The sequence below is a fragment of the Rhipicephalus microplus genome, chromosome X, assembly GCF_043290135.1.
Source record: "Rhipicephalus microplus isolate Deutch F79 chromosome X, USDA_Rmic, whole genome shotgun sequence".
NCBI lineage: Eukaryota > Metazoa > Arthropoda > Arachnida > Ixodida > Ixodidae > Rhipicephalus > Rhipicephalus microplus.
This window is the reverse complement of record NC_134710.1, coordinates 239,759,467-239,785,601: the sequence shown is the minus strand read 5'-3', so window position 1 is coordinate 239,785,601 and position 26,135 is coordinate 239,759,467. Positions and strand designations below refer to the sequence as shown.

Below are 26,135 nucleotides of genomic sequence, written 5' to 3'. Positions count from 1 at the left end.
AGAGAGAGAGAGACAGAGAGAGAAAATTAAGAGAAAGGCAGGGAGGCCAACCAGAATTGTAGCATCCGGTTTGCGACGCTGCACCAAGGGGAGGGGGAAGAAAGAGAAGAAGGAAAGCGGAGAGAAAAGTAGACGCGCGAAAAAAAAAAAAGAAAAAAGAGCGGGGCACGATGCTATAGCCTATGCAATAGGCCACTGCCACGCAAAAAATTCAATACAGCCTTCACTGATTTTCTGTGCGAAGACAGATCAAGTCGGCTTTCGAGCACAGACTGTTATGACAAGGGTCTGTCGTCAAGGCGGGCTAACGCAGCAGCTAGCAGCCTTCTGCGCGCTGTAACGAGCGCAGTGGCACAGAATGTGCTCCGTCGTTTAATCGCTGCCGCAATGATCACAAGCAGCACTGTCTTCCATGTCAATTCAAAAGGCGAAAAAATTCGTCGAAAGCGACACCAAGTCACAGTAGACAAATCAAAGTTGTCTTAAGTCGAGAGAGTCCGGACGGAGGCCGAAGTCGACGAGACGGGTCCAGCCTATGCTGTCGCGCGTGCCGTGAACTTGTGCTATTCCACAGGAAATTTTACGTCTTCATTAGCAATCTCGTATTTTCATGGCAGCGTCAGTCCTTCAGAATAGGATAAATTCTTCTACGCCATGTTCGTGTATCGGTCGAGCAGCTGCTTAGTCATGTTCGTTGCCCAATATGCCGCAGCGACTTGGAAGCCACTGAAACGTGATATGATGTCCTTCGTCGAAGAGGTGGTGGAGCAGCTCTCTAAGTTACAGCACTACGTTTGCCTCATGAACGCGTGTGCCAGCAAGCGATCTGACTTGCTAAATGTGAAGGATCCTCTCCATCACCAATGCTTTCCTGGTGTGATCTACAAGATCCCATGCATCCACCATATGCGAATCGGTGCACATTGTCGAGAGTGGAAATTTCTGCCTGCGTTCGAAGCAGCCCAAGAAATGCGTCGCTAAGGGCCACACAGTGACAAATGAACTCGCACAACATGCCGAGAAAACAGGCCACGAGATAAGCTGGGACAACGCGCGCATCATGACAACGCAGAATATATTGACAATGAGACTCAATATCCAATCACTAATCATTCACAAAATAAGTACCGCAATAAATAGATCATCTGGCACACTAAACAAAGTGTACTCTCTAACTTCGCGTCATATGCGCTCAAAAATGTATAAGAACCTGGTGCTCAGCCGTCATTCCATTGTGATCAAGGGATCTGTACGAATCCCGAAACGTCAATTTGTTTGTTTTGAAATTGGTAAATGACCTGTTTTTCAGCAACGCCTTTACAAGACACAACGGTACTCCGTCGAAATGTCGACTGAGTCACAGTATGTATGTCACACTCCCATCGGCGCCGGGCAGCGCGCGTGGCTGCACCCTTCTGAACTTGCGCAGGCCTCGTTGAATCAACTCACGTTTTCTCCTCCGAAGAGGGCTGCAGAGAGTCCAAGGACGAAGAACCCGCAAAGCCACGGAGCGGCTACGTTATCGCGGGAGGGCCGATGGAACACTTTGGAGAATGTTTCGGGGTTGTAGGCGTGAGGACGCCACTTCCGAGGATAGACACGTGCGAAAGTCGTTTTCTCTATTCTTCTTTTCCTTGGACGGCCGCCCGATCACAGCAACATGGGCCTGCTAGTCAGCGCTAAAAAGAAAAAAAAAAAGCTGACCACACATATAATTGTTTATATAAGTGCAGAGCACTTAAGGAACCCGGTTTGTCGTCTACCATCCCATGCCACATGGTCACACAGCGGCCACTGCAGTCTATACGGGCGTGAAACAAGGTTAAGAATGCTCAAAACCAGAGCTAAATTAACAAACTAGGTCCAAAATATAAACAACAGAAATAAGCAAGACACCATGACACTCATTAACCATAAATCGCTAAACACACCTCGAAAACATGCGGCTATGACACCCGCGCCGCGCAAGAGAGGGCGCCAATAAGCGCGATTGTTCTCCGGCACTGTCGTTGCTACATCTGAGAGTGGAAACAACCTGATCGAACTCACTGCGTACGACACGTATCCCAACTGACGTAACAAGCAGGAAGCGCAGCAAAAAGTAGCGCGCATGTAGCACATGGAGTTTGCGTACATCTACTCGTGCCGGCGAAACATCAGTAATTCTCAGCCATGCATGTTTCAAAAACCCCTCGTGGTCTGATTGAAGAGATGGGTCTGAAAGAACATTGCTATGATGTCAAAAAAGAGAAAGTGTCCGCCAATGCTCTTGTCTAAAGGGACACGATATTGACTGGGCCAGTGCGCATAGGCTAGCTACCTAAAGAAATCTCATCTCGCCATTTCATCTCGAGTTATTACCAATCCAAACTAGTGTTGCCACGCTGAATGACTGCACCCCGAGTTCTGTTTAGGCACGCCATTTGCGTCATATATTTGCACGCAATTAATCAAACCCCCCCCCCCCTTCCTTCGTTCTTATCTTTATTGCGAACAAACGCTCCTCGTATATGGGAGCTGGAACGTCTTTTATTTGAAAGTTGTGTTTTTGTTTTTGGTCAGCGTCTTCCTTTACCATTGAACATGGTAAAGGACCCCTAGCAATGAGGAAAGAAAAACAAGAGGAGGGTGTTATGAATTAACGCATGCAGAGTGAAATCTGTGCTTTGTCTCCCTGGCAAAGAACGGACAAACGAGTGTCACGCCGATTCCTTCTCAACATCTTGTCAATAAGTTGCGCACTCTGTAGCCACAATCAATATGCTTCTACTTATGTTTGGTCTTATGTTTGGCCACTATACGCGATGACGAAGAAGAAGAAGAAGATCACGGACAACGATAGCCTTGTGCAATACATGCCGTCTCGATATGCTCTACACTCTTAAAAAAAAGTTAGTAAAAAGGTAGTAACTGCAAGCGAACAGGTAGTAACGACAACGGTTACTACCTTTCCTGAACCGTTCCTAGCTTCTTCCTACCTATTTACTACTTACATTAGTAAACAGTTGCAACCTAACTGCAATAGGGTAGCAACTGCAGCTGTTACTACCTCTCTTGAATTTTTACTACCTCTTTGCTACCTATTTACTACATACATTAGTAAGCAGTTACTAGCTGCATGCAAAGAAGTATAGTAGCTGCAACGTTTACTACCTCACTTGAGGTATTACTAACTTTTTCGTATTCTTGTTAGTAAAGAGTTGAAATGTTGAGTAGTTGAAGGTATTGAAATACAAATTCTATACTTGATCACGGTCTCTCTCTTCACCAAGCCCAGGGGTGGTTCATGACCCTTATATATATATATATATATATATATATATATATATATATATATATATATATATATATATATATATATATATATATTATTCGAAGGTCGTTATTCGAAGGTCGCAGGTTCGGTCCCTGCCCACGGCAAAGTTATTTTTTCACCCACTTTTCTTTCTTCACGTTTACATTACAATTTGGTCTAATACCTTTCCCTATACTTTCCTCTTGGCATTATTGTCTGTTAGATCTCATTATTATTGTGTCAAAACACGCAAACACGAGCCCTTAATTATACACTTCTTTCCCTTATATATATATATATATATATATATATATATATATATATATATATATATATATATATATATATATATATATATATATATATATATATATATATATATATATATATATATATATATATATAGGCACCATGTGTAAAAAACAGAAAATATTCTATAGGTGTAAATTTTCACAGCTGTACATTTGCATAACTCTAAGCTAACAGGCCCTAAGCCGTAACTTTGTGGCTGCCCATTGTGTTTCATGTTGATTAACCGAAATTGTTCGCTGAATGATAATATTTCGGTTGCAGTTGAAGGTAGCAATTTCACATTAACAGCAGATGTGCGCATCAGATAGTCCAAAGTAACAATCATATCAATTATCCGCTCCGGATACTACTAAATAAACAGAGCAATATGTAACAAAGTAACCATGCACAATGCGTTTCACTATAAATGTGGTGGATATCATTTAATTTGTTATCACACAAAGTGCCATGCGCTCTGCAGCAATACAGTGGGAAGAGACCAATAACACTGATAAAAGAAAAAGAATGTAACAAGCTTTGGTTAGAAAACAGTAGATGAAAGGGTGCATCAGGTACAGTAAAAGATAAATACAGTAAAGACAGCACACTAGAAACCATACACTAAAAGAGAGATGTAACATAAAATCATACGTCATCTTCAGTTGCGTAGCCAGGGAGGACATTTCCAAATACACAAACTCCAGAGCAAAAATATATGAAGTATGACTGAAACCCCTCTCCTAAAAAAACATTGGCTACGGTACTAGTAGTTTAGATTCAGCCCGTGACAAAAAGCTGTCTAAGATGACAATTTGGACATCATTCAACAATCATAATTTCAGGCCGTAGCATCAGCTCAGCACCAAAATATAGGTCAAGAACTTGAGGTGATGGAAGATTGAAGGGCTGTACAAGTTTTTGCTCGTCTGTATTGTCGACAACATACGACCAGCGGTGACGATCGAATCTGACTGTCATGAGCACATCTACAAGCAGGAAAAGGCTTCCGCAGTAAATATACAGCCTTCTTATTTGGCCAAAAAGTGGCAGCTGTTGCTTCTCTAGGATGACTACATCGAACTTTTTGAAAACCAAGTTTTCCACCTCGGCAGAACCAACTTCCCACACTGGAATGCCAGGAGAGACAACTTTGCGCATGTATGAGCACAAGTCTTCTAGCTTCAGCTGCCTGGATCTTTTAGTCTGTATGCCACGGTCCACTTCTAAGTTGGAAAATTCGAAACTCTGCAGCAACTGGTGTCTTTCTGCGATAGACTTGCATATATTTCGAAAGTTTTGGTTGCGCTGTGCAATAGTTTTCATGTACTGGTGTTTGGCTTCATATCGCATGCACCAGTATTGCTTTAGTGGACCAAGTTCACTGATGAGCCGAGGGTAATGAATCAAGAAATGCAGTTTGGGTATTATTGCACCAGGGTAGAGAGCAGCAAATGAAGATAAAAAAAATCGTATTTCATCTTGCAGATATGCCAAATGGTCGTGAGGAATCTTGTCGGCAAATGTTATATCTGCAATGCTTCTCAGAAGTAGGTACACTTCCCAGTGCTCATTTTGTTTAGGAACAATATCTGCAAACATAAGAGAAAAAAATCTGAATAGGCACCACTTTTGAGAAGCTGTTCCCTTGTATGCACTTTGCCCATTAAGAAAGGATTTCACGACTTCTTCCGGTTTGTTCTTTTTGTCGTGAGCACCAAAAACGAATGTGCGGATACGATCAAGGTCTGAGTGCCTAATTACTCCAGAACGAAGCAGGCCTTGCAAAATGTGCCTTAATACATGTGGAATGGCTCCCTCCAGCACATCGTGCATCAAGTCCGGAGGCAGTTGCACTGTCACATCAAAATAGGCAACATCTGTGAGTGGAGATTCATCTTTAACGCCGTACAGTGCTGTGCCTAGCTGCCTATTTATTTTAGCACTTGCAACGTGGTTTTGGTGCAAGGGCAGATTTCGAACCTGAACATCACTCTCGTGAAAGGCAGTGTTGAACGCCGAGTTTGGTGAAGTACAAAATCTGCATGGACGACCACGGCTGAAAGAACACGTGAATCCGCCAAGTCGATTCATTGAAAGGTTATCACCGGAAAAGGCAACAAGAATCGCTCTCACCTTTACCGCAACAGAGTTCTTCCACAGAGTGAAACCAGTCATCCATAAAGCTGATACGTCATCTACAACTGGCTTCAAAATAACATTGATTCCGTGCTTGATGACAAGTCTATATGGTGCAACTAAAACTACATGGATAGAGCTGAGCTGTGATCTGTATTTGGCATGGATGTTTACCACGCTGAAATACACGACAAGGATTTTGTGAACACCCCGCTTTGACCCCAGCGGATTCACTATCTCCACTTCGTCGCTGTACAACACAAAAAAAAGCGTATACTGCGCGCCATCCTCGAGTAGTGCATGCAACTTTTCTTTGTATATGCAGCCATCCCTAAAATTATGCAGCGTTGGTGAAGGCGCTCCTGTTGAGAAATCTAGCTCTATGTGGTCGCGGAAGTTCTCAGAGGACATAAGATTTCGCATGACACCACTTATAGGAACAAACTGAAAAGTCTCACCAGCACCAAGATCACGCACTTCAGGCTTTACGTAGGGCAGGTGACGCTTGGCGAATTGCTCTCGCTTATATTTACTACTTGCTGCTTGAAAAATATCCTCTAAGAATTCACCAGCGAGTAACTTGCGCAGTTCGATTCCTGCCGACTCCATCGCGATGTTATTTTCAATGACAGAAGCGAATGTCCGAATTATGTCGAGAAAGGTAATCTTGAAGTCATTGAAAACACTTTCTGCCGTAGAGTGCGGTAGCTTGTGCACTTCTGCAACACGAAAAAAAAGTAAGCACAGCTGTTTTTTTATTTTCAGCACGAAGTCGTTGATTGTGGTCACTCGAGCAGTGGGAACAGAGACCGCATCGCATTCCGTGTTGATCATGTTCGACGAGCAACCAGATGAAAACATTTCACTGTGATCACCCACTGTGTCGTGCGCAGCGCAGCTTGTTGTGGCACGCACCGGTGGTTCTTCGAGGACTGTTGGTTCAACACCGGCTTCCTCTGCGTCATCCATGTCCATATATCGTCTGTGCACACGGTAAATGTGCCTTCGATAAGATTCGAACTCACTGTAGGTTTTCGCACACCCATCCACACCGCACATGATAGAAAATCTATTGTCGTGGCGATGGTCTCTTATGTGCCAGACGACTTTGCAGAGCTTCGTGGACGAGAACGCACATCTTGGGCATGAGTGTAACATGTTCACTCGCGGCAGTATTTGCGTACAGCCGCTGGGCGGTATTCTGGACTAAGTACGCCGACGGCTCACCATGATTACAGGTAGCTACATGGCAGACGTAACTGCAGTTCTATCCGTAGTTTTCACCAGCCGAACTGGGCCAGCATGGCTTACCATTTAGGACCAAAAAGTTGACAAGACGGCGGAGGGCGAAAAACATGAACCGGCAACACGTGGAAGCTCCGCATTCTTTGAGGGTTTTTGCACGGCCGGGCTAGACTGCACCTGGAAGGCGGGCGTCGTGGAGGAAGGGGGGGGGGGGTGGGTGGCAAGGGTGAGATATTTTCACTGACAATAAGGATAAGGAGTAGTTGCCTTTACACGGGAATTCATGTGCCGTCTTAGCTGCGGGTAGCGAGAGGGTACACATTCCTACACGTGTCTAGCAGCGCCGTGAATATTGGTCGATGCAGAAACGGTTTCTTTCAAAATCAAGTTCAAGATCTAGTGAAGGATTCGACGAAACACCGTCTGGCGAGGGGCATACGTGTCTTGCAAATAAACAAACACTCGCCAAATTTGCAACGATATACGTTGCAATTAGCGAGCGTTTGTTTATTTGCAAAACAAGTTCAAGATTTGAAAAAGCCACGCTAAACTGGACGGACATGCTTTTCGTGGAAGTACACTGTGCAGGTGGATTTCTTGGACCTGCCCTTCATCGTGCCCGAAATACAGGCTGCCCGTAGGGAAAGCGCATGGGTTGGTTTACTTCATGCCACGCACGTGCTTATTGTGACATTTCATTCGTAGGGCAAGTATTGAACTTCCTGAGAAGCTACGGCAACATAAGAGCGATGTCCCCAAGTTCCAGTGACAAAGAGTACGTTCGCGGACCACGGCATCTATTTTCACAATGCCGGCGTCGTCGAACAAGATGCAGCTTATTTAAACAGGTTTTCGCGAAATCCTGGCCTATCCAAGACAGTCAGTCAGTCAACAAACTTTTTACACATTCCCCTGAGGAGCTGACGTCTTTCAAGACGGCTGGTCGGCTGCGGGCGGCACCCACGTCGGTACAGGAAGGGCATGCCCCTTTCGCAAGGAGACAGCCAGTAACTTCAACCGGCTTAAGGTGCGCTGCTAATCGAGTGCGCTCAATATAATTTCGCTCATCATGAAGAATAGGCACGACCCCACGGCAGGAAGAAAAAGTACGCGAATCGTGGAATTTTTTCTTGCAGCTAAAAAAAAAGAAGAAAAGAAGTGGATATTTCAAGGGCTAGTTTTTCTTTGTTAGTCTTGATATTGCACCTAAGAACAACAAAACAAAACATTTGTTTACTCCTTACTTTGATTGGCGTCCCTCTGTTTCAAGTAAAGTCCATTAATTAAAGGACTGCACAGCAAGCATAACCGCAATTAGTCTCCTAACCATGGTTATAGAAATTAAACGGGTGATTCCACGGGAGATAAGGTAATAAACCGAACTGAAGTGAGATCGACAGGAATCTGAAAAGGATGTATCACATTTGATTGAGTATTTCATATTTTATGTATATAGCACCAAGCAGCCCGAAAAGGAACCCAGTTTTCTTTTAAACTGCATAATTTATGGGATCAAAAATATGGAACATATTCAATGCGGGGGACCAATTTCATCACCCGTCGTTCTCGACAGGTGATGAGGGTGTTATAAGCAAACATTACCGTTGAATTTTTTGTGTGAAATGTATGCGACAGAAACAGTAAAGTAACATTTATGAAACGTACTTGTAAAGCGAAGGAAACTATTTTTGAAAAATTTCTGAATATGCAACACTAAGTATAAATTGTTGTTGGGCGATTTGATTTAACGTCAGTAGGGTACATAATACCGCAAACTTGGAAAAAACACAGATTCTAGTAAATAAGTAGGAGGGAGCAGAAAGGTCGTGCGATAAACTTCTTTGTTTATTTGAAAGAACAGGCCACCAGATTACAAATCTCTGCGAATGCGTGCGTCAAAATCGGTAAACACTGGTCACATTCGCGTGTCAGAAAGCTGCAGCTCGTTTTGGTAAAGTAAAATAGTCGTATCAATAATGTAAGCTGTGCCTCTTTTCTTAATGTCAAACGCCCCCAATAGCTCGCACTAATGTTTCGTTGCTTCTGCCTATTATCTTGACCTCGCGAAGCCGAGGATCACATCTGCAGGCTATACCATGCGCAGGTAAATACGCATTTCTTTTATTCTTTAGAGATAAAGGATGCTCCCGAGTCGGTCGTTGAGACAGCGTCCTGTTTGGCCTACGTACGTATTCCCACACGACAGCGGTATTTATGCAACCGTCACGCATTTCACATAAGGTATGGTGTGCTTCTTCAGGCATCCAGGCATTTCTGTCAACGTGGCTGACCCACGGACACCGTCCAGCCAACTTGTGTGGTGCCGAGATTACGCCCACGTACCATGCTTATTCCAGCTCACAATCATCAAAAGGTAGCAAAGGTTTGCTTTTGCGTCCACGTCTGGTGATGATGTAAAAATTTGAACGACTCTCGAGTGCAACGATCCCGGCGGCGATACCAAATGTTTGTTTTGTCGAGAAGTGGGTGACACGTGTTATTGGTACCTACTTTACACAGTGTTTAGACTTGAGTGAATAGCCGTTTGTAGAAGAATTATTAAGATGCTCGCTTAGCCGAATGTTTACACACCGACACCAACTCGAACAATCAGCCATTTTTACACACCAACCCGGTTGCCCCACGTACACCCACCTCAGTTGTCTATTGGCACAATGGTCACAGTAACTTAGAGTGGTCTAGAGTGGCTATAGACCACTCTGGGCTCCGTGTTTCGGAGCACAAACCGAGATCTCAACCAAAAAGTGTCACTTTTTTTGGTCTAGTGAAATATGCCGATGGAATATGCATGCCGATTCGACGCTGCAGTGTACTGGTTTAATATGGCAGACAGTGTGCCATCTTAAGAAGCGGAGGTTGGGAATACTTTCTAAGAAGAATAATAAAACATTAATTGGACAACTGCAGATCGAGAAGACATACGCGCCCGATATGTTTGAACTCTTTAGTGTGATTCAGCGGTCCTCTGGATACCATTCAATTGTACGATATGCCGGGGCCATCCTGATTAAATGCGTCGCAGTGGTCTAGCTAAACTATATATGGTCATATCTCCGACGAGCTTTGTAAAGGCAGCCACCCGCCCCATTATTCTGTCAACTAACATGATTTTAATTAGAACTAACAGACAATGACTCCAAGAAATATATAGAGGGTGTTATTAGAAGTAATTGCAATGTACATGTAAAGAAAGAAAATGGCATGGAAAGATAGCAGTCCGCTGGTAGGGACCAAACCTGTGACCTTCGAATAACGCATGCGATGCTCCAGAGCAGGGGTTCGCAACCTGCGGCCCGCGAGGCACTACTATATATGTGGCCCCGGCAGGACGTCCACCCCCCCCTCTCCTTCTAACCTTATTTCTTCGTATACTTAAAGGACCAGGCAGTTTTGGCCTAAAATGCAATTTTTTTAGTAACCAATGTTTAATTGGAACCTCATGACGCGTGCTTAAAATAAACATGATTTTACAGTTTTTTTACATTATCCCTTTGCTCGCAAAGCCCCCCCCCCCCCTTCCATTTGGCCCGTCGCTGTGCCAACTTCTGCTCTAGAGCATCGCACGTGTCGAAGGTTCGGTCCCTGACTGCGGTAAGTTACCTTTTCGTCCACTTTTATTTCGTCAAACTTACATTGCAATAACTACGAATAACATTCCCTATACTATCTCTGGCATCATTGTCTGTTAGTCCTCATTAATATTCTGTCGAACAAAGAAAAACGAGCCGTTCAGTTTTCACTTCTTTCCTTCAGCCAATGTATGTATATCTTTCCTAACAGAACAACAAGACCTTGAAGCAACAAAAAAAATTTCTCACACAGGTTTTGATAGTGAATATTACCTACATGCAACACAATCACTCCATTAGAGTCTCTCTCGGAGTGAGACCGTGCGGAAGTGACATAATATCGCTTGTAGAATAAATGATGTTGACACCGGTGATTGTTTTGTCACGAACTCAATGGCCACGATAAATGAAATCTTAGCACTTCATTCACGTGCTCGGAGAACATATTCAAGTTCTCATCGAATGGCCGAGAGATAACAGAATTCTTTGCCTACATTATGCTTGAAGCAGTTTGTTTTTACGAGTGGCCTTGAAAACTGTGTCTCACACCTTTCAAAACAACACGTGGGGAGCTGCATCACACTATCTGAAATAACACAACCGCTGCTTAATTAGTATTGAGCGAAGTGGTAGCTGCACATGACTTCTGTCGTCGTAAATTCACGTTAAAACGGACGTGGCATCTGCCTACACGAGCGAGTCATGCAGCAGAGAATTAATATAAATTAATTAATTTGTGCGCTCGATGCACACAAATTGAATTGAGTTAGCTTCTTTGTGGTGGTCTTACTTATTTGTACCAATGTCCATCTGGTTAAGCGCATAATTGTAAGCTATATAAACATGGAAGGTGGTGGCGCGTTACAGTGTCGAACGTTAGGGGGGGGGGGGGGGCAGTGGTTTTCAGAATCGGAAAAGAAAGGAAAAGTGAACCCCGCAAATATTTGCCGCCAACTGCGACACCTGAGCAGTGGTTCACTGGGGAAGGGGGATAATAGACTAGAGTGGAGAGATGAAATGGGAATAAGAAAGCGAGAGAAGAGACCAGGAAAAAAAAAGGGGGGGGAGAACTTGTTCTCTTTTCATGCCCTTCTACTCACTCGCTGTCCCCAACTGGACCGGCATAATGAATAAAATGTTCTTTATTACCTTCGCATGCCAGCTACAGGTTTCAGACAGGACAAATTTCCGCTGCACAGAGCCAAATGGTCTTCAAGATTCAAAATTTTAACAACAGACAGCGTCGTTGTGATAGTTACCTTCAGGAGGCGCTGATTACTGAAACGCGGCAGGGGGCGCACACATCGACGGAAGCTGAGCCAGGCTAGGGTGGCTAGCCAGGCAAAGAGCAGGTTGTCGCAGTGTGAACGTGTCAGCAGCTTTCCTCCCGCGCCCACGTGCTTGTGTATTCATGGAGCCGCCGGAATTCCAATATTTGGTGTCATTTCAAGGCCGCAAGAAGATTATTTCTGCTCGTGGACCGACGGAGGCGGACATTTTGGAAGCCTTGAAGACGACAGACTTTGGCCATTCTTTGCAAGCATGCCGGATTGAGGTATGTTGTCTCTATCCTGAAGTGCATCGAATTGCATTGTGACAGTGGCCCAAACAGTACTGATTATATTCCGTTGTTAGCACGTGCTTCAACAGTTTTACCAAGCATGCGCTCGCGCTTTTCGAAGCGTGGGGCTTTTCTTGCCCTGCTCTCTCACTGGAGCTGTCGGCCCGCGAAGCGTGCACGTGGTCTCGGAGTTGCTGATGGGAGATGTAAACCAGGTTTAATCTCCGCTTCGGCGGCGCGCAACCACCCTTTGCTGGCATTCGCAGTGGTTGTGTTGCGATAATGTAATGGTGCGAATCGGCTATCGGGGTGGTTTTAAAAAAAAAGTGAAGAAATAAGTGTGGCCTCGTAACTGTGGCTCACTTCGGAGGTCAACTCAACAACACTGCACCGAGGATGGGGAAGTGGGAATGACAGATGTAGAGGATGAGAGGTGAAAATGGTAAAAAAAAATGCGCACTCGATCTGTCTCTCGGAGGCACGCACGAACTTTCATTAGCGGAAAGTGGGGCAGCGCGCTTGGTCATCCAGTTATCGAGCAGGCAATGCACCAAGACACGGCGTTGGTAAGATGAGTGGCCGTCGCTGAGTTCGTTTCCTGGTGTTCAAATTGAGCGAGATTGTTCACGAATAAAGGCATAGCTAGGATGTTAAGAGGTTAGGTATGTAAGGAGATCAGCAAAAAAAAGTAAGACTTTTGTACCGCACGTAAAACATGAAATCAATAAAATTGGACTACAAGAAAGACTTATTATCAATTTCGAAGGACATGGAATAGGCTAATTTCTGTGGTTACTGCATGTATCTTCCATAGTGAAAATAGCGTGGGTGCAGAAGCTGCTTGTTAGCATCGGCATGCGCAGGGTTCCCCTCTGAAGAGGGGGGCTGGGTGAAGGTTGCACGCCGGGCACGTTCTCTCCCCCCACCCCGAAATTTTTTTTCGCTCTGCCTACACAGAACAAAATGAACGTTTACCTGCCCGGTACCCACTATAGATCAGAAACGTGCCCTCCCCTCTGAAAAAGATATCTGCATACTACCCTGGCTGACTTTGCGCTGCCTTCTGAAACTCAGCACCCCTCTCCCTATTGTGTCAATGAGTGGGGCAAACATGGCGACCCCCTTCTACGTCTTAATTGACAATAGGGTGAGGGGCGGGGGGACCGCCAGCTGTGCTCCCAGGTATGCTCGTCAGAAACTGAAAATTCTCAAAGCTAGCGTAAAGTGTTGTGTGTGTGTGTGTGTGTGTGTGTGTGTGTGTGTGTGTGTGTGTGTGTGTGTGTGTGTGTGTGTGTGTGTGTGTGTGTGTGTGTGTGTGTGTGTGTGTGTGTGTGTGTGTGTGTGCGTGTGTGTGTGTGTGTGTGTGCGTGCGTGTGTGTGCGTGCGTGTGTGTGTGTGTGTGTGTGTGTGTGTGCGTGCGTGTGTGTGCGTGCGTGTGTGTGCGCGTGCGTGCGTGTGCGTGTGTGTATGTGTGCGTGCGTGCGTGCGTGCGTGCGTGCGCGCGCAGTCTTGTGTTCTGGATGCTTGTTCACCAATGCTGTACGTTTGCCCCACGGTCGGCATTTCTGTCTCGCAGGTGTCGTTAGGTGTGTTTAATGCTTTGTATTCTTTGATATATTGTGTTGCTTTGTGTAGTGAAATCATCAATAATTATTAGGTGTGTGAGTATTCAAATTACCAATGGAATAGCGACGGATCCTTTATCTCTATTTAGCTATTTCATTGCCGAAATGTGTGCACTCGAAACATTAATGGGCTATCAACACTGTATTTATTAGCGCATGATTTCGCTTCTGCAAAAAACTATGGTGTTGCCAAGCGGTGGTGTTGGATGTTGAAACACAGTTTGAATTTTAGCCATTTTTGTAAAGGTGATAGCTGCCAGGTAAAGCCAGCTACATAGGTCAGAGAAAGTGTTTCCCAGAAACAGTCTGGAAGATAGAAGTGCAGCATAGCGTTCTTGCAGAGTAATATGAGAAGCACGATCATAAGATCGACTTCGACATCGCTTCTGTTCTTGAAACAGAAAGGAATCTATGAAGGAGGCTCTTGTTCAAATGCTGTTACATTCAGAACACACCTGTAAACATGAACCGGTCGTTAGGAACAATTCCCTCTGTATACGTTCACAGCCTCCGATACGCGAGAGAAAGAGAAAGCAGGGGCCATTGTCAAACAAGACGGGGAGATGCTTCCATGACCAATATAGTCATCTCCTTAGGAAAATACCGAATTGGTTCCGAAACGTCGAGATCTCTACGAACTTGGCTAGAGCCATTTCTAATTTCTAAATTGTGATACACTGTAGAAGAAAAGTTTGACGACAGAGATAACAACAGAGCTAAAAAATTTGCTTCAGCTTAGCGCACGCAAGAAATGCAGCCTAATAATTCCTTCAACGTGCGAAAATATAAGGCTCCATGGTCTATTGAATGAAGACTTGTGCCATTAGCGTATACAGTATTTTATAGATAGCAGATACTGTGAGTGTGGTTTTTCGTTGTAGCACAGTGATTATCTTCTGCTAGTACAGCAATCATTAAATGCTTTTGTTTATTTCTAATTGATGTTATGAAACAGTGAAATTTCACAAGTTTAATTGTCACTATTTCACAAATCTGAACTTACTGATACCGAATGTCCAGACGAGTAATTTACAATGCTCTTTACAATACATACATTAAGGGTTTCTCGACAATACACACGGCATCATGATAATAATAAAAAAAAACAGGACAAGTAAAGTGATTCTAGGGTGCTATTGAATATAACATTGGTAGTCTGCTTACTTCAGGTTCTGTGCCTATTGAGGTAACTTTATGGGAATTTGAACATCACATCTGAATCTCTTTCAGGTATACAACGTCCGACATGATGAATTTGTGGACCCACCAGCTGGCCATGTCTTCTCTGAGAAAGATAAAATCAGGCTTGTGTGCAGTGAAAACTTCTTAATGAGCTGCAGGTCAGTACCTAAATTTCAGGTGCCAAGTTTAATATTGCTTTTGGAAAACTGCATCACTTACTAGCCTCTGTTTTCAGCACAACTGACAAAGTGACAGCAGTGCATGAAGGTAGCCTGCCCAAGACCCTTGAAAGTAATGAGCAGTCACCTAGTCAGCAGCTTGCCTGCTGTGAAAATGATTATAGGCTACCACCTGTGCCCTTAGATATTAAGGATGCGATTGAAAGGACACAACCAGGAAAAGTGTCCAGTCACACTAAATCCCGCATTGTAGGGTGGATTGCAAATCATCTCATGACTATAACAGTGTAAGTATAGGCATGTATTTGCATGTGTTTAATTCAGTACAGGTTTTAAAGTTGCTCTTTTTTACAGCTATCCAGGAAGCCTCTACGAAGCAGCTGCAAAATCTCTCGTGTTGGAATATCCAGTGCTAAGGGACACTATTGGCACAGGCTGGGTAAGCACTAAAGCAATGGCATTCCTATAACTTTATTGGGATGTCATACATGTTGGTGAGCTAGACTGCAGGTGCCCTTCAAGTTATTTTGTTCTTGGAGAGCATTCAAGAAGTTTCAACCCCATATTTATTACATTTGAATAATTGCCATGCATGTTCTTAGAGTCGTTTCATCGAACTCTGATAATGGCAGACATTAACTTGAGGGTTTGATAATAATCATCAACTAGGTGCCCATGGCCAATATATTCATATCATGCATTAATAAAGTTAAAAACTGGCCCTGGTTATAAGCTTTAACACCGGTTTAAGAGGATAAATACAGATGTAATGCATCGCTTCTGGGGATTGAATATTACCACTAATGGTATATGTAGTTTCTAATCACAGCTTGAATAGAGGCTCACACAAGCTCAGTTCTGCGACTGAAATGCCACGATCTTCGCCATGCCGCATGGCTCCAGCACATACATAAAATGCAGGAACCGGAGTTTGGAATGAGCAGATAAAGCTAAAATACAACAGATATGCTGATATTACTAGGAACAGCTAAATTTGCCAGGTATTGTCACCTGAATCTGCTTCTGCCCCATAGCAGGTTAAAAGCAGTGTATCAAGGTTCCCAAAGAATCATTTGCTTCAAAAGTGACCATGTTCAAAGAGGACAGTGTCCACTGTGCGGAAATTTGAAATAATAAAAAAAATTGTTGTTTCCAGGACTCATGGAAAGTCTCCTTGAAATACAAATTCGCATATATGAGGAAGTCTCTGTGCACAGTTCCAGCTGTTCAAGCAGCGAGAGCAGCTTACGGAAAACGCAAAGACTTAGAAGAAAGCACCAATACTAAGCGGCACTGCCATGTGGTAAGTGAAACGTCAAATGGACTGGTACATAGAACTCAACTATGAAGTCACTCTTATTTTATGTGTGAGCTACTGAAGTAAAACATTATTCATGTTTTTAACGATATAACCTCTTCATATCAACACATTAAGAAGCCAGGCAAGTTTTCAGGGCCATATTGACAGTTAAAGTATAGTAAATGCAAAATAAGACAAAATAAATTTGGTAAACAAAAAAATCATCTTATCTCCTATGGAGAACAAAACAACAACTTTCACAGTTTTCATGCAAGGCTCTATTATTTGAGTCAAGATGGTAACGCTCTATCAAACTTCTATGTGTCCCTGTATGTTTAAAACTCGGCGTTTCAGCAAGTGCCGCGGGCATGTTGCTCGATTCCTCATTCTTTTCTTCATTTTGTAGCTAGGTTCCCGACTTGGCTGATTCCATGCTCCTTGGTTAGCAAGTAGTAGATTTATTGCTCGGTATCAGCTTGTTATTGACATCATGCATCATTCCAGCTTTAAATATTGTGTTCTACATTTTGCACCATACTTATCACTGAAAGTGACTGACAATCCTTTGATTCAACTATTAAACTCGCATGAGTACTGAAATAAGTGGACAGGTGAAATCAAACTACTGCAGCTCAGTGAGCATGTGATGTGAAAGCTCCAACCAGCGATAATTAATGCCCTTTCAGTGGCCACCATAAACAATGCCCATATGCTATGCTTGGCTTCAATATCTGTCTGTCCTCTACATTAGAAAAGCTCCTTATTGCTCTTTATTTGTTGACTACACCATGTAACTATACATAAACCAATGTTTTTCCAGAAGCTTTTTAGAGGTGAACATTTTTTTTTGGGGGGGAGGCAAGATACATATTAGGTTCGAAATTTCAAGTTTTCAAACTTTCTTTTTATATGAAAGAACAAGCACTACTAACTAATATCTGGTCAAAGTTTTACATATATGACATACATATAAAGGCAACAACTCTTGTATTCTAACACCGACACCGCAGTTGGCAATATTTAAAATCAGTGTTACCTCTTCAGACTCCTTCTGATATAGGTAGGAGGCGTGGTTCACTGGTTTTACACACACATTTGCGATATGCTGGTTCACAAGGTGTAAATTTGGAAGTGGTGAAGTGCCGAGGTGGTCGACATTGGAGAGAATCATTGTGAGAACTTTGATATTAACATAATTTATGACACACTCGCAGAGCAAGATGGTATCAGTACACACTGCTTCAGTTCTCTTACGTAAGTCAACCCTGTAATTGAGTTCTCTACACATGTCCAGTTCAAAAAAATGCCAACATTCTTCAACTGAGCTAGCAAAAAGTTGAGTTTTCATGTCTGCCTATTTCATGTCATTTGTCGTGATCTTTCACTGTGCAGTACCATCTTTTTTTTGCTGATTAGATTGTAGATCTCTCCCAACATGTCGCTTCTCAGCATGATGAGGCTACAATTAATAGCCATATTGACTACATGGTGAAAGAAATCAAGCGGCCTATTCCTGACATGCAAAAACTCGGTGATTCTATGGAGCAGACAAGACCATCTAGACAGAAGTGGATGAAGGAAATGAGGCCATCAACAGCAGATGTGGTGCTGAAATACCCTGCTTTGGCAAAGGCTGAAATGGTGAGCAGAAACAGCTGTGGTTTTGATCCTGCTGCAGAAATGTATGTGAGAGAACTTAACAATGAGTTTTTTTATGTTATCGATAGTTGCAAATTTGTTGGTGATTCGGTACAATTTTTTTGTCGTTCTAGCTTCATGAGGAGTTCATTGCTCTCACTGGCGTTAACTTAGAAAAAAAGGTCCTGGAATTTATAAACCGGTATGGAGACCGGTGTTTTGAGCTTGCGAAGTGTCGTCGTTGCGCGAAGGAAGCTGTGAAAGCAATTGAAGAAGAAGTCGAGGCACTGGATGGTGACGAAAAGAAATGTACGTGTAGAAGCTTGCCAGCTTTTCCAGTTTTCCCAAATTTCCAAACTTTTATAAGTCATTTTCATAGGAGTATTACTGTCAATGCCCTTATATGTGAAAGTTTGATGTGCCTAAAAATATTTCGTCAACAGATCGCTTTGCCGTTGGCATTGTCGAGTTGCTGCCCATGCTCCTAAAGGAGCAGCCGCGATTTCTGCAGGGACCGGTGAGCTTATTTGCTTTACCTTTTTTTATATCAGCTAGTATACTTTTCATCAGTGATGCTGATTTTATGTATTACTCATTTTACAGGACACCTACCCTGCCCTTTCGCTGAAGGGCAAAAATGCCTCTGAAGCTACAAACATAGTTGCGAGCTTTGAAGGGCTTAGTGTAGAGGTGCTTGATGTAATTGCAGGTATGACGGCGCTTATGGAAATATACTGGATATTCGATGTCAAGTACAGTGGCGCCAACAAAAAAACATTCACTCTACTTGAACATTTCTGTGGCTTGCCGACAAGTGCAAAGCAGATGCCGCTAGTCATACGGCAAATATCATCGCTTGAAAAGGCAACTTAAGTTATGCCTACAGACGTGTGTTATCAATAAATGTTTTCATATAAAAATGCACTGTGTGGCATATTTCATTGCTCCCTGGCTTTTGGAACAATGCATTGTTTTGTTCCTGACAATGTCAGCCGCATAAACCTGTGGTTTTATACGGCCGTTGACACTCAGCAGTGAATTTGGAGGTGTGTTCGTAGTGTCTTTCATGATAATATATTTCGCAGTGTGGAACAGAACCAGGTGTTTTCCAAGAAAAAGTGCTAAATACCATGATGCAATACATTGGCAATTATTCTGATTTTATATGTATAGTGCATATCTATATTATTGGTATATATACCCGCATTTTCGTCGCATTCATTACAGCTACAATGTTCTCGGTAAAATATGGCCATCAGAATAATCAATTCAACTAACCTGGTGTGCACACAATTGTGTATTCGAAGAGTCTGTCGTACCTCCATACCAGCCGTAGCTAGTAAGAACGTAGCATCGATTACTAACATATTAGCTTCGTAACTTTGGAAGAAGGTAGTGGAACTTGCTACTTTTGGGTAGCAACGGCTTGTCACATATGTTACAACCATATTATAGTAATGGGAGTAGTAGTAACTATTGCTACATATGCCGTTACTAACAGGAAGTAGTAATGGCAAGGCCAGTAACAGTTACTACCCTTGTTGTTGCTACCTGCTGTTAGTAACAGCAACGGTAGTAAGGATTCCTACCCTTGCTTTTACTAGCTGCTGCTAGGAACGGCAAGAGTAGTAACAGTGACTACGCTTGCCGTTACTAACTCCCGTTACTAACAGGGTTGTAACATATGTGACAAACTGTTACTACCCAAAAGTAGCAAGTAGCACTACTTTTTTTTTAAGAGTGTACGATGCGTTTCGCATGACTGCAAACAACCAACAACTACCAGGGAAACGTGCATAGACGTCGCATTTGTCACCTCAGGCTAGATCCGACACCACGAAACCGTAAGAATGAAGGCAAAACGAAATTTACCACTCAACAAATTACCATTTATAACCAGTAAACATTGTATATTACTGTACACCGCTTTGTCACGCATTTACATACTCGGTGGTCAATGTTTATAGTAACACTGAACGATCCCATTGCTTCTCCCACTCATCATAATTCACTTCGTGGATATGCCATGATTTTCTTCTGTCTATGGTGTCAGCTCTCCATCTCCCTCTCTCTCCACACACACACACACACACACACACACACACACACACACACACACACACACACACACACACACACACACACACACACACACATATATATATATATATATATATATATATATATATATATATATATATATATATATATATATACGGAGGGAGAGCGTTCACGCCTCAACACCTCCCGAGAAACACGGGGGGAGATGGCGCACGCTCCTGCGTAAGGGGACACGGAATTTTTTCTTCTAGTGAGCTGCCACTTGAGCGATCTTTTGTTGGCCGATAGAATTTATGTAACGCTTGCGAGGAACGAGGCTGCTGCAACATGCTTTTCCCAGAATCCCGCCGAAATGCAGTGCTTAGAGCCGGGAAGCACGATGTTGTTTGACGAGGAAGCATATACATGCAAGACGCCTGCCACCGCTAAATGTTGTTCGATGCTGACAGCGAGGAAGAAAAAAAAAATAAAGCACTTTTATGCCACCCTCGCGGGAGCTCGGCACGGTTCAGCTGACTCGGCCATGTTTGGCGCGGGAAGGCTCCTCGAGACGCAGTGCATTAGTTCGTGAGGGCGAGGCGTGTTCGGGGGAAGGGAGTTCCGTTCGTATTGCCACGTTGGTATTACCGGTGTCCAGTTACTAGTTCCTCACGGTCGGAACCTCGAGGAGAGGGCAATGTGCGTGCGGACAGGACTGAGTACCGGAGATAAATAGAAAAGAAAGCTGTGCTCACAAAAAAATCAGCGCGTGATCTTTTTTTTTTCCCTGCCATTAATTCACTGTCAGCCTCATTGAGTATGCTATAACAGGCCCGATAAAAATACCTATTTATTAACAACTTTACCTCACGCCAGACACGACTTTATTCGGAGAATGACACTTCATGAGACAGCGTGCTTTAGTGAACTGCAGTGATGGTGCTTATACGAAACGGAAGGCTCACCAAGTGTGGCTCCATGGATGCCTTCAAGTAATGAACACAGTTTACACTTGAAGCGTTGCTACTACATCCGCTACTATTTCTGCTAGTAGTATTAGTAGTAGTAGTAGCAGTAGTAGTATTAACGACGACGTCGACAACAAGAAAACAACAAACATAATAATAATAATAATAATAATAATAATAATAATAATAATAATAATAATAATAATAATAATAATAATAATAATAATAATAATAATAATGCACAAATAACGAATAGATAACTTTTGGAGGTCGGTTTTCTCTAGCGTCAGGGCAACATGATATGCGAGTTATTACTGCAGTGAAGTATAGAGGTCTTTTTCTCGCTTCAGCACTACCACGTGTTAGAACGTTAAGACTTCGTCACGCCTTCAGAGAACAAATCAAAAAATTAATTTATTTCAGAACTACCGAGGAAGCTAGCGCTCTGGCGTTTTTCAAGAGCTCAAGTATCAATTTTACCCACATGGGTGCGCAGATCTCGAAGAGACGTTTACGTCGGCTCGTTCACACCGGAAGTCAAAAAAACAAAAAACAAAACGGCACGCCAAATGAGCTCAGGTTTTCGCGTGGGAAACGATAGCATCCTAACCCCACGTCGCAAAGAGTGCAGCATTGTGGGAACAAGAAACACACTCGCACACTTGTGAATATTGCAAGCGCTATACCGATGCTCGACTCGTTTCTGGATGCCCGGTTGCATAACGCCTAGCTGCCACCGCACTATGGCGTTATGCTGATAAGCGAGACGAAAGTTCGACTCCCTGAGGGCGTTTCCATGAGGGCGACATCGAAAACCCCCTCTGTGCTTCGATTCACGTGCATGCAAAAGAACAATAGTAGATGAGGCTTAACCTGACGGCCTCCAGTACGACATGCGTCCAAACCCATCGGGGCAGTATTGGGACATGTATACCTTTCGAATAACAATAGACCTCTACCGGGGTACGTCACAGCGTGACGTCACCAGTGCACGTACAAGGCGGCGGTTGGTAAAACACTCCCGTCGGGGACTCAGTGGGGTGCAGTCGCTCGGTGCTTGGAGCAAGATTTTTTTTTTTGAAAGCTTAATCTTCAACTCACAGTGGCAACATTAGCTGCGGTATGTGTCAGAGAACATCTAAGTGTGGTAAAGTGCCTGATGAAATATTTGCCACGCAGGCTGGCTGTTTATCTCGGAGAAGTGAACACACGTGGTGGCCTGTGCGAGGCACAGCGGCACCGTCTTCGAAAATGTGCAGTGTTGACTGTGGCTTGTAGCGCGCGTTGAAAGGCATCGACAACATTTGTTCACCTTTACGGACGGTGAAACTGGGAATATTGTTAGCGGTGTGTGCAGTGTGAATAATGCGATGCGTCCTGTTTGCGAAAACACTGGTATTCGTTGTGGGCCGGTTGCAGTAACCGGTTGTCGATGAAACTTCACGATCTGACATTTTAGTCAAGGTAAAAATACATTTGACGCGATCATCGGCGAGTGGGTATATCTGAGCGTATGCGCGGTGTGCAAAAAAAAAAAACAAAAGTGCATGATATGCGGGTGACATATACGACTACGCATAAACTATAAGTATGTTGTTGCGTTGCCGAATCAGCATATACGCTTCACCACAGCTATAACTCGTATTATCGGATACTAGATAGGTGTTATTGGAAACAGCGGAGATTTTCGTTTCTTATCTACTTTGTTCTATTACGGCTGGATCCTTATGAATTGACACTGCGCATTAGAAGTTTATGTATAATGCCTAAAGGAGCAACATAGGTACGAAAGCACGTTATAGGTGTCCACTGCAGCAAGGTATATCAGCAAGGCACGTTATGGGCATCAACTGCAGCCAGGTATAATATTATCTGTGCCAGACAATAATATATATTAAGTTGTCGGGTTTTACACCACATGAATTTTCACTGGGCTATTGAGAAACGCAGCGGCAGAATTTCACTTTTTTTCACGATGATATGCTAATTAACCGCAGCCTAACGCAAGACAAGAAGTGTTTCTTTTTCTTTTTTTTCCATTCATCTCCGAGCAGACTTTTGCGCAATGAGTGAGAGTCTTATTTATGACGTCGTGCACAGCAACTCAAAACCATGCTGCCGCCAATGCTGTACCTCACTTAAAACTGCATTGCACATGCCACGATGTAAATTGAATAAGCTTACATCCATGCCATGCAAAAATTTCTCAAAGTACCAGTGACCGTGTACATTCAAAACGTTCGCTTTCGAAAAAGATCAGATTTTTTTCATGGCTGCCATCTACGTGGGTGAAGGTAAAGCCCACGGCGTGCTAGTCGAGTCTCTCAGTACTATCCAGCTACGACGAGTAAATTTTCCCACTATGAGTAGTGACCCTTCCGCGACTCGCTTCTTTCAAAAGCTGTGACTTCATACCATAGCAATGTAGACATTTCTGTCAAAAAATGCAGACACGCAGCCCTGCTATGCAGAAAGATGCCGCCGGCAGAACTTTCTTGCCAACCAGCAGCTGCTCCGAGAGAGGGTATGGTGAGCGGAGTGCCCACAGTGACGTCACATTGTTTAGAAACAGGGAGATGTATATTATACCTGAAGCAACTGATATACATAGGAGCATGGCAAGCACGTGTTCGTGAAAAATGTCGAGTGAATTCGCTCATCGCGCAGCTACAAAGCAAGCCTCAAGCAGTATCTGGGCTGTGATAAAAAACAGTTTTTTTTCTCACCAAGCGTGACGCATTTCCTGGGAGGAAAACAATGTGTACCGTCAGGTATCGCTCATTTTGCGCCCTCGAGCGTCTGGGAAACCAGGATGAAGCCGCTCGCGTTTTTCCAATCACTTGCCGTATGTTGCGGTGATGTCACGCGGTGCTACTCGCGGAGGTTTCCACGCGCTTCGGCAGCGCCACCTACGCGCATGACGCGAAGTACGCGTACTATGAACTGTCACGAGGAAAAGCGTCGCCCGGGAGCTGCGAACATAAAGGAAAAGAAACGAAACTGGGCGGAGCTGCGCGTTTACAGGATGCTATGCGCAAAGAATGCCGGCTCTAAAGACACGAATGTCTGTGAGAAAAAAAAAATCTCGAAAAAGTAATCGCGTGCCCGAAAATCCAACGTGTAGAGAAGCAGAGACAGCCGCGTATAGGCTCGCAAGGATTACGTAAGTCAGGATAACCTAACCATGCAGTGCGCAAAGCTTGGTCACGCCCACGTTTAATCCTGCAGATGTATGCTGCAAGAGGCCACAGCTCCGGCCTCTCCATTAATGCTCACTCTGTCATTCAAGGCTTATTCCTCACGTATACATCCTATCTTCAGTTGTCCCAACTCACTGACAGCTTTTGCTTAAACGTGTACATTAAGACGCTAAAATTCCCCAAAAAATCAAAGAGGCCATTGATCACCCGCAGAAAGACCACACAGGAAGACTCCGACCCTCTGCACGGAAAGTAGAGTGCAGATAACGATAGTGCCTTGTCAGATAAGAAAGGTGATAAAGTGCGCCACACGGTCCTTTCGCGTGTACGGCGTAAGCTGCCCAGGCTTTCGACAGAGAAAGACACGCGCAGCACACACGACCCGCATTTGCGACGCAGCGTTTTCCTTAACGAGTATATCGCCCCGCAGATGGGAGGCGATCCAAGACTGATGCAATGGACAGCGATAAAACAGGCGCTGTAAGACGCCGGAAAGATAACCGGACTTAAGTCAGTAAAGTCTCTATCGAAGCTTACTCCAGCGATACACAGGCACGCACGCACGCACGCACACACACACGCACACACGCGCACACACACACACACACACACACACACGCACACACACACACACACACACACACATACACACACACACACACACACACACACACACACACACACACACACACACACACACACACACACACACACATGCGCACGTGCTAACGGGGAGGGGCGGAGATGTGGGCCGTGACACTTGAAGGAACTATCGCGGAACGCTACGCCGCCGGGGCTCTCCGATATACGGGGTCGCGACCCACGCGAGCAAACAACGGAGGCCGCGCAGAGCAAATCATCGAAGAAGAGCACGCCGCGCACGCTTGCCTTCGCGCTAATCGGGCGACCTAGCACAGCGGCGTCGCATACCGCGAAGGTCTGTTGCTCCGCATACGATGCTTCGGCATGGGATCTCGGCGGGGAACCGACGGCTGCATGCAAGCGCCGAGTTGTATACGACCCACGTCTGCTTTTGTTGTCCGCACATACACGCGTGTCCCGAGTGGCACTGGTATAAACTACGGCGAGCCGTTTCGACGGCGACACAATGCACAATGTCACGTTTTCTCGCGCTGCCCTGGCACGCTAATTATTTTCTGACTCGTAAATTACATTTCCGAAAAGACGATTTGCGGTAGAATGAACGTAGCACGCGTACTCAGTGGGGTGCTACACCCATCACTCATCTGCTGTTTCGGCATTTACCGTAGAGGCCATCAAATGAGGTTGTCAAGACGTCTTTGTACCATACCGCACTTGTCTTTGTGCTGTACTTATTGCCCCGCATCGTTCAAGTGTTGCCATGTTGTGCAGCTGTTCCAGCGCAGGCATGGCAGCGGTCGACAAGCGGATATGCGTGAAGTTGGTTGCAAATTTATCCAGCTTTATCATAGCATCGGTGATGCAACTCGTTTATCCAAGTGCTCATGTCGCATGGTTCATATAGTTATAGAAAACTGGCGCAGCACAACGTGTGTGTGCAAAATACGACATGGACGCGCATGTACCGCGCATACGTTAGGATAGTAATTGGCAAAACAATCAACACGCTTTGTTGGCTTTCCTCAACAAACCACGCGCGCTGCCATCGTGGACGCTAGAGGAGAAGGCAGGGGGCATACGCCGGCGAACCAGAACCGTAGATAATCGCCTGTGTTAGGCGATGCGGCCTCCTGCGCGCATTATCACAAGGGCAGATATGTGGATGGAGGGGAGCGAGGAGAACGTGCCTCCCTTCGCAGGACGTGCCCAGCTCTTCCAGACGACAGATACCGGCACGAAAACCACAAAATCATCTATCGAAGTTTCCCCGCTCTTCCTGTGC

The 26,135-nt window shown here is 44.4% G+C and overlaps 2 protein-coding genes across 2 annotated transcripts in view; one reads left to right on the top strand and one right to left on the bottom strand.

Annotated features, from left to right (window-relative positions):
- The window catches only part of LOC119187801 (breast cancer anti-estrogen resistance protein 3 homolog), a 236,038-nt gene that overhangs the window by 175,576 nt on the left and 34,327 nt on the right, over positions 1 to 26,135 (bottom strand). The gene's annotated exons all lie outside the window — the stretch shown is intronic.
- Positions 7,194 to 18,964, top strand: LOC142776026 (sterile alpha motif domain-containing protein 3-like). Its single transcript, XM_075878844.1, has 9 exons — positions 7,194 to 12,112; positions 14,974 to 15,083; positions 15,161 to 15,391; positions 15,459 to 15,543; positions 16,261 to 16,407; positions 17,821 to 18,045; positions 18,177 to 18,351; positions 18,486 to 18,559; positions 18,646 to 18,964. The coding sequence occupies exons 1-9, from the start codon at positions 11,969 to 11,971 to the stop codon at positions 18,913 to 18,915; spliced, it is 1,461 nt and encodes a 486-aa protein (XP_075734959.1). The 5' UTR covers positions 7,194 to 11,968; the 3' UTR covers positions 18,916 to 18,964.